We start from the raw sequence: 9,837 nt of genomic DNA on the forward strand, positions 1-9,837 counted from the left end.
CATTATAGTCATGCAAATCCATGGGTTACATGTGGTTAGTCCTGGAATGCATCTCAAATGGCACCCTATTCCCTATATAGTGCACTACTTTTGATCATAACGTTATGGGTCCTGGTCAAAAGTAGTGCACTAAGTAGGGAAAATGGTGCCATTTTAAATGCAGCCTGCTTCTTCCTTTGGGGAGCTCAATTCTAAATCCTCCCCATTTTCCTCTCTAGCTGGACTTCCAGCGGGGGATTATTCTGAAAGGGGGAGGGAAGCATGGCATAAGTCTTCCTCATGTCTAATGTATGCATTACACTAAGCGGTGACATGAACAGGGCCCTTGAGTGAGCATTTCACTGTTTGTCTACACTGGTTGTTTATGAAGCATGTGGCACATTACATTTGATGTGATCAGATCTGCACCCCTCGGCCTCGTCTGTGTTTATGTTTGTGTTCTGGCCAGGCGTACTGTACCCTACTTTACCAGGCTTTCCTGGTTCACTGTGTATCCAATGGCTTATATGAACGAGGATATGGGCCTATTTTTACTGAGTGTGAGAGTGACTGTCAATATCCCAAATGGCACCCTACTCCCTATATGGTGCACTACTTTTGACAATAGCTATGGGCCCAATGAGCCCTGGTTAAAACTAGAGTACTACATAGGGAATAGGGTGCAATTTGGGACGTACACAGAAAGAGAAGAGAGAGGGTGGTCACAAGCTGAAATATGAGCAGTTGTTATACTTAACGCTTCCCTTGCCTGATCATTGTATATTATGTTGGTATTCATTCACTCTGAATATTATTAATTCAATACCGTTTCTCAATGTGGACTCTCTCAGGATATCAATGTGGACTCTCTCAGGATACCAATTCAGTTGAGGCGAACTGAAAGGAGACCCTGTGATAGATGGGTGTCATTGAGCCTCATTCATGAGAATTACAGCAGAAAACATAAGCTCTATTCATAGGCATCCAACACAACACAGACAGACTCCATTCATGGGTGACTGCTGCTACCTTCTGTTCAGCTGGTGAACTTCATTCATGAATTCATTCTTTCTAGAGAAATCTTCTATAGATGGGTTAGCTGACAACGTCAAAACAATGTGCGCGGTTTCATGTGGCAGAAGTCGGCGTGTTGTGATTCTGGATGGCCAGAATGCTAGCAAGAATAACAATTAACTGCCACGTGGGGAATCGTAAGTGGCTCGTTTCAGAGAGTTTCATTTTGTTCTTGATACCATGTCTTGTTTTGAGGCATTTGGACTGATTTCATGTCAATGCTAATATGGCAAAACATTTGCTAGCTAACCAACAACTGTAACAATGTATTTGAGAGACAAGTGCTTATTGTCCAAATGTATTTACATTTTCAATAAACATTGGAGAAGAAATATAGCTTACATGTTAACAATCTAAGCCAACCCAGTCCGTTTTGCCATAGTTGTGCATGCGTCGGTGTTGTTGCTAAACAACCAACCTGTCTATATGCTATCATGAAAATTACTGGTATGTTGTGTGTCCTAACATCTGTCCTGGCTATCCAAATTAGAAGACTAGAGGTAGATCCTAAGGAGTGGAGATGTGAGATACACTTTCCTTGGATAATAAAGCCTTCTTGCACATGGTATGCAAGGCTAATAAAACAGTGACCAAGCAGAATGGGATTCCAGCTTATTCAACCAAGCAAAGTAGACTGTCGTGTTCTTTAGCCCCCTAATAAGAAGAAAATGGACTGAAACGGAAGGATTACCTGGACTTTGAAACATTTTGCTACAGTGTACTGAACATGATCCTATTCTCCACACAGCTCACTCAGTGACCGCACTTCGAGCCCTCTAACTTCCTGCATTTGGACTCACCTGGTTTGGGGATTGTTTGTGGTCCTCTAGTTTGGGACAGACACTAGGTCTATTCTGGCTGTTTCAAACTTGGCTGATGTGGTGTCACCTTCCTCAGTCTGAACGGCTGTGATCACAGGACTCTCCACCTCAGTGTGACAGACTTAAGCATGGCCCAGCGGTCCTCCCTCCTCACACAGCAAGTCCATGGGCTTCCCTGAACAGCACATGGTCACAGTTAGTTAAACTGTACCACAGTGAATACGGTTACATGCAGACAATAATACAATTATTGTGGATAGTCAGATTAATATAATAGTTTATATGCTTTGCAAGAAGAACGATTTCCTTAATAATCGTGCTTACATGGACACATCTGAAATCAGGCTCCCTATAATGGGACTTTGATAAATGCAGAAAATCGGCAATCAAAATAAAGGTTCTACCACCATGTTATATTTGGGAAGCCTAGTTGATTCTGAGTTCAGACATATAAAGTCTGTATGTGAAAACAAATTCTAAACTCCATTGCGCTAAAGAGGGAGGCTCACACAGATGGTGCTAGCACATGCGCAGATCAAATACACAGCTGGAAAACCAATTAAGGTGTTTACATGTCCTAATAATTCGAAAGATTAATCAGAAAACCAGGTGTTTTAAATTGGCATATGTTTATGATTATGACAGTCTGCCTATTAAGATAAGCAGAGTAAGGCATTTACCTGACCAATGTCAAACTCGGCAGGGCTCTACGTGACATTTTTTACAAGGAGCACGTGCTCCCAAGTTTAAAATGTAGGAGCACACAGAAATGTAGGAGCACAATGATAAATATTATCGGTATTGAAGCGGCAATCAGCAGTTGAATCAATAAAGCATTCTCCCAACACTGTTTCAGTAAAAGGTTTAGGGATGAGGCTGTTTGCTTACTTTTATAGATTTTTTTACAAACACTGGAAAAACAAGCTTATATTTTGGCTACTGATGGGGTACGACTGTTAAACTAAGCTTGTGGGGAATTTATAAATTATATTCAAGAATCAATGGGTTTATTAAATCCCAAAAGTGATGTAGTAACTGCAAATTGCCCCTTTAATGACAATAATTGCCAACCCTTACAAAACACAGGGTTCAGGAGCACCATAAAAAAAGAGATATAGCCTACATTGGGCCTACATGAATCCTAGCTACTGTACTTTTGAAGCACATCTCCTGAAGAATATCTAACTTTTCCTTTCTTTCTATGCCACCACGTGTTTGCATACAATTGAGCCTGCCGGACAGTGAAGAAATTCTTACAATTATTACCTAGGCAATTTTTTTTCTAGGTGAGATCTTGATGAGATCCAGGTGAGATCTTTTTTTTCTAGGTGAGATCAACTTAAAATTAGGTCTCTAATCAATAGCCTAACTGTTATGTGCCTGGTTTTATAAATCATCCATATATCTATCTACAGAAATAAGACAGATCCTGCTTCTGTTTGAGTGTTTGGTTGATAGCCTACTGATTCCGTGAGCCTCACGCAACAATTTCACAAAAACAATCTGTTTTAAATATCTTTGCTATGCTGTAAAGACTTTACTTTTTTTCGTTAGACCAGCCTCACTGGTATTATTTAGAATGTGTTTAGCATTGTTTACACTGTTCCAAATTGTCCGAAAAATTATATTTATAGGGCCTCCCGAGTGGCGCAGCAGTCTAAGGCACTGCATCGCAGTGCTAGAGGCATTACTACTGACCAGGGCTGTTCATTCCGGGCTGTGCCACAACCGTCCATGGTCGGGAGTCCCATAAGACGGCGCACAATTGGCCCAGCATCGTCCGGGTTAGGGGAGGGTTTGGCCATGGGGGCTTTACACGGCTCAACGCGCCCTAGCAACTCCTTGTGGCAGGCCGGGTGCCTGCAGGCTGACCCTGGTCGCCAGTTGAACGGGGTTTTCTCCGACACATTGATTCGGAGGACTTATGGCTCTGGATCTCAGCCTTGTATAACCACCATCAAGCTGTAGGCCTAAGAGCATATCCTGTTTAGTCTTTATATCATAACTTATGTGAGTGTGTGTGTGTATATATATATATACTACTGTATCAATCAATCATTTATTAGTTCATGTCATCACACAAGTAATTTATGATGTGAAATGCAATCAAGCATTTTAGTTTTTTTAAAAGAGACCATTGAATAATTAACGTAAACAATAAAATAAGCCTAAACTGTTCCATTTCGGAAATTGCATTCACGAATGCATGCAACTGTTTAGTCTAATGCAATAAAGGCTTTACAAAAAAACAGACTGTGTGATTAGAATTTATTTAGTCTTAATTACATTGTTCCAAAAGGTCAGAAAAAATATTTTGTAATCTAACGGGACATGCGAAGCATACATGTGTCACGTAAAGAGAGCAAGCGTTGAGGGAATGTTTCCTTAAACAAATTAGGGGATTTCGGTAACAACTTTTCAGTCAGAAATGTGAAATTATGTTGAAGCAACAGCAACACGGACAGCACTATACACACACACTTACGTTATGTGGTGGTCGCTGCAGCAGGGAGGATAAAGAGAGAACAGGTGCTAGTCACACAGTCACTTGCCGTCTTTTTTCTTAACTCTTAAGGGATCGGACCCTTTTTTTCAATTTCTGCCTAAAATGACATACCCAAAGCTAACTGCCTGTAGCTCAGGACCTGAAGCAAGGATATGCATATTCTTGATACCATTTGAAAGGAAACACTTAAGTTTGTGGAAATGTGAAATTAATGTAGGAGAAAAACACATTAGATCTGATAAAAGATAATACAAAAAAAAAAACTTATATTTTTTTAAAGAGAAAGGCCATGAATTTAGGTGCAATTTAGATTTTAGCCACCAGATGGTAGCATAGTTTCAGGCGGATCCAGTGAAGCATTACATTACTGCACAACATTTTGAATCAAGTCTGCCCAAATGTGCCAAATTGGTCAATTGATATATTTTTAAGTACATAACTATAGAGAACATTGAAAAAAAAAATGTATTTATTTTTTTAAATTTACACACTCCCAGGAAGGTCATACATGGATAATTAGCTTCCCTACAGGAAAAACACTAACCTTCACACATCTAGATGGCTGGGCAGGGTGGGGCCAGAAACAGTAGGGGTTCAAACTGTATGTTGGCATAATTGATCTCTTTCAGGCAGAGTACTCCTGCCATATCCCTTTTTTCCACTGTATTGAAAAAGTGAGAAAGAGGGAAAGTGTGTGGTGTTCCTTTAACCTCTAGTGGCATTCAGCTTAAGCCAGGCCCAGCTACACTTGTTTAACAAGCAACGCCTCATTTTCACCTAATTCTCTCATTCTGAAAATTAACAACATACTATGGAGGGAAAACATTAGTTCATTAGCTAGTTAACCATTCAGATTGCCAGGGTCCAGTAAGAAACTAACGTGTTATAACTTGAGGAACGTTAGCCCATCTGATGTTGTAACGAGCTGTCTGACTTTATTAGCCAGGCCTATTGCACCCCCTGTCTCCTAAAGTGGGAATGCACCTTAGGACTATAATAAACATATTATAGTACTGATAAATTATAGTACTCTTTCTCTACTTTTGTTTGACGATCTAAATCAATAGAGTCCCGAGATTCAAGTTCAATTATTCCATTTTCCACAAAGAGGAAGAACCCATAGTGGTTTATTGTATATGTACAGTAACATAAATATGTAAATGCAGTATATGAGGATATTCCAAGACGGAACCTGAAAACTGTTTACTTGAACAAAGATTATTATACATCGTATTATTTAAATATGGCTGTGAGAGTAAAACAGGTGGGGGGCAGACGGGGATGTTTGTGAAGTCCAGTTTTCCAACTAACCTTTTCCAAACCTGTTCTGAGCAATGTTTTTCTCGGGACCAAACACCAAGTGTGCAACTCTATTGTCCGGACCTAGTAAATAGTCTCACTGTATTTGCATAACAATGTGGAATTCAATCTAAAGGGAGCATGAGGTTGACATGTGCTCAGTGTCATAGGGGTAGATAGAACAGTTTGTGCTGACATGATAACTCACGTGATTTTAATAACAATGCTCTATCCTTTTTCTCTGACACATAAAAGGCTCTGGGATGAGGACAGGCCTGTCCTGTTGACCTCCACAGTCATGATGGGTAAGGTAAGCAGAACATATCATTTTCCAAAGAAACAAAAACAATACAGACCGCCTTTTCAAGTCTATTGCCGTTCCATTTCAGATTTAGTCACAAGTTTTGTCTGAAATCATAATTGTAGTATGATCCCAGATGTTTTTTTGCCCCTGGTTCTAGATCTGATGTGCTGTATAACCAACTCCTGTGGCCGTTGTTTGGCATGACATCGTCAATGACAATAGGTGTTGGTGAGACGGCACATTCAGATCTGGGACCAAGGCTAGGAAAATAGGTGTTCTCCTATCCTTTGTGCCATTCTCAAATATATTTGCAGTCAATTTCATGTGTAAATCCAAACACAAGGGTGTTTTTCAACCAGAAAGGTTCTTAACTAGTTTGATTAAAATGTAGAGATGTGCTTCTGCCTGTACTCCCATTAACTTTAGAAGCTCTCTGTTCAGATCATCTTCTACGAGGGCAGGAATTTTGAGGGACGCCACTATGAGTGCAGTGGTGACTGCGCTGACATGCACTCCCACTTCTCCCGATGTAACTCCATTCGGGTGGACAATGGGTGCTGGATGGCCTATGAGAAGCCTAACTTTTCTGGGTACCAGTACATGCTGACAAGGGGGAAGTACCCTGACCACCATCGCTGGTCCGGCTTCAACGACTGCATCCGCTCCTGTCGCATAATCCCAGCTGTGAGAACGGCTATATCTTGACCGTCATGACACAACATAACACAAACAAATGCTCTTGAATCTGTTTTACCTTTGTAAACATTCATAACAGCTGGTATAAATTGGACATGGTTATAGGCAATTGACTTGACACAAACCAATATTTAGGAATGTTTGTAGGAGGTATGCCTTGCCAATTGCAATTGACCAAAACAACAGTTTTTTTTGCGAGCCCTACCTAACACTGCAGGAGATGTCTTTCAGGTGGAAGCTGTCAGATGTTCTCAGATTCAAGATTCCCATAAGCTTACATCAGCTGTCATGACTGTTTACAACAGCTGTTAATTAATTGTTATGACAATATTCTGTGTAGCTAGGGAGTTCATGTAGTTTCACAAACTTTCCAAGCCTTCATATAACGTTCACGCCTAAAAGTCTAACATTGAAAAAAACATTATTTCAGTTCTATGACATGAATACATTTTCTCCTTGCACAGTACAATGGAAACTACAGGATGAAGATCTTTGAGAGATCAGACTTTGGGGGAAAGATGATGGAGCTGAGCGACGACTGCCCCAACCTGCAGGACCGCTTCCACCGGAGAGACATTTCCTCCTGCAATGTTATGGAGGGCTACTGGATCCTCCACGAGCACCCAAACTACAGGGGCCATCAGTACTTCCTGCGCCCCGGCGAGTACAACAAGCACAGCGACTGGGGCAGCATGAGTTCCACCATCGGCTCGGTGCGTCGCGTCACAGAGCTGAAGCAAAACAACCAATAAAGCCGTCTTTAGATCGCTGTCTAGATCTGTCTGACAGCCTGCAGAAGTCTATACATATGTAGAGGGGATGACAACATGAGTCAATCTCAGAATATGGCTGATATCAGGGAATAAGGAGATTGTCCTTTAGTAATTAGACCACTTACTGAGAATATGGCTGGGCTGAAGAAAGCAAGCAGCGGATTGGAATCCTGGTGTAGATTTGTATATAACATTTAAAGGGCTTTATGCAGACAGAAGTCAATTTATACATACCATCCCCTCACATTGAATAATAAACGAGTGGACTGCAGGGACAGTATACTTAATTGTGTCACTAATGCAGCATGCAGCAGCAAAAACATTTGCAATTTTTTCCAACAGACTGCTTAAATTGTGGTGTGTTTTTTAACATTATTCTGACCTATATCGAAATACGTGAACTTCATGTGTCTACGACAAAGTTACTTTGTTAACTTGTCAATGTAGCACTGTTTGGAATATAACATAATCTTACCAGCTGATGTTTGAAGTGTGAGGTATTTCAATGTTGGTGTTTTTGACGTTCACTACAAGTAAATCAAGTTTGAGCAATCATATCAATCACAATAATGATTCATATTAACAAAAAAAAACAATAAATCAAGGGGTACAAAAATATTATTTCCCACCGTGATTGTGAAACAAACGTGATTGAGAACATCAAGTACCAAACTGTACATCATATTTATTATTCAAAGAATCTGTGGCATGAGGAACCAAAGATAAACTTTCACTATGGACCTGTACTGACAAACATGTGACCATAAACATGAAAAACAGAAGGGGAAAAAAGTTTATATTTAAAAAATGTAGTCAAATCAATTAGGGCCAGTTACCAATCATGATTACAAATCATTTTTACCATAAACATTTATGAGTGGAGGGGGGAGGCACAAATTGCACAAAATGTCCAACCTGTGGTGTCACTATACAAAAACATACTGCCGAGACCTAGTGCGGGGGGTTGACAGACACACACGACGAATGGATGGATATATACACTGAACAAAAACGCGGCATGTAAAGTGTTGGTCGCATGTTTCACGAGCTGAAATAAAAACTCCCAGAAATGTTCCATACACACAAAAGCATATTTCTCTCAAATTGTGCACAAATTTCTTGACATCCCTGTTAGTGAGCATTACACCTATGACAATATAATCCATCCTCCTGACAGGTGAGGCATATGAAGAAGCTGATTAAACAGCATGATCATTACACAGGTGCACCTTGTGCTGGGGAAAATAAGGCCAACACTACAGATGTCTCAAGTTGAGGGAATGTGCAATTGGCATGCTGACTGCAGGAATGTCCACCAGAGCTGTTGCCAGAGAATTGAATGTTAATTTCGATACTTTAAGCTGCCTCCAACATCGTTTTAGAGAATTTGGCACAATCGGCCTCACAACCGCACACCACGTGGAACCACGCCAGCCTAGGACCTCCACATCCGGGATCGTCTGAGACCAGCCACCTGGACAGCTGATGAAACTGAGGAGCATGTGTCTGTACTAAAGCCCTTGTGTGGAATTTTATTTTTTTCTGATAGGCTGGTCCTTGCTCCCCAGTGGGTGGGCCTGTCTACCAAGTGGGTGGGGCTATGCCCACCCAGGCCCATCCATGGCTGCACCCCATCCCAGTCATGTGAAATCCATACAATGGGACAAATTTATTTAAATTGACTGATTTCCTTATATGAACTGTAATTCAGTAAAATCATTGCATTTATATTTTTGTTGAGATAAATATTTATGTGTATATACATATACATACAGTACCAGTTAAAAGATTGGACACACCTACTTAAAGGGATTCTCTACATTTTTACTATTTTGTGGAGACATTTTTACTATTTTATTTCAAAACTATGAAATAACACAATAACATGTAGTAACCAAAAAAAAGTGTTAAACAAATCAAAATATATCATAGTTTAGATTATTTAAGGTAGCCACCATTTGCCTTGATGACAGCTTTGCCTACTCTTGGCATTCTCTCAACCAGCTTCATGAGGAATGCATTTCCAACAGTCTTGAATGAGTTCCCACATATGCTGAGCACTTGTTGGCTGCTTTCCTTCACTCCAACTACAGTCCCTGGTTCGAATCCAGGCTGTATCACATCCGGTCATGATTGGGAGTCCCATAGGGCGACGAACAATTGGCCCCGCGTCGTCCGGGGTAGGCCGTCATTGTAAATATGAATTTGTTCTTAACTTCTCTAGGGTAGGAATTTTGGTTGAAATGCATGAACAAATTAAACTGCCTGCATCTCGGGCCCAGAAGATATAATATGCATATAACTGGTAGATTTGGATAGAAAACACTCTAAAGTTTCCAAAACTGTTAAAATAGTGTCTGAGTATAACAGAACTGATTTGGCAGG

The 9,837-nt window shown here is 40.5% G+C and overlaps 1 protein-coding gene across 2 annotated transcripts; it reads left to right on the forward strand.

Moving 5' to 3' along the window:
* Positions 1-1,028: 1,028 nt before the first annotated feature.
* On the forward strand, positions 1,029-9,241 carry LOC129854039 (gamma-crystallin S-1-like). 2 transcript variants are annotated; one of them, XM_055920667.1, is made up of 4 exons: positions 1,030-1,190; positions 5,935-5,989; positions 6,425-6,667; positions 7,144-9,241. In XM_055920667.1, exons 2-4 carry the CDS (start codon positions 5,978-5,980, stop codon positions 7,429-7,431), a joined length of 543 nt encoding a protein of 180 aa, XP_055776642.1. In that variant the 5' UTR covers positions 1,030-1,190; positions 5,935-5,977; the 3' UTR covers positions 7,432-9,241. The 2 variants fall into 2 exon arrangements, with proteins under 2 accessions (XP_055776633.1, XP_055776642.1); XM_055920658.1 differs by having other exon boundaries at positions 1,029-5,989.
* Positions 9,242-9,837: the final 596 nt, after the last annotated feature.

This window comes from Salvelinus fontinalis, chromosome 1 (assembly GCF_029448725.1).
Source record: "Salvelinus fontinalis isolate EN_2023a chromosome 1, ASM2944872v1, whole genome shotgun sequence".
Classification (NCBI taxonomy): Eukaryota; Metazoa; Chordata; class Actinopteri; order Salmoniformes; family Salmonidae; genus Salvelinus; species Salvelinus fontinalis.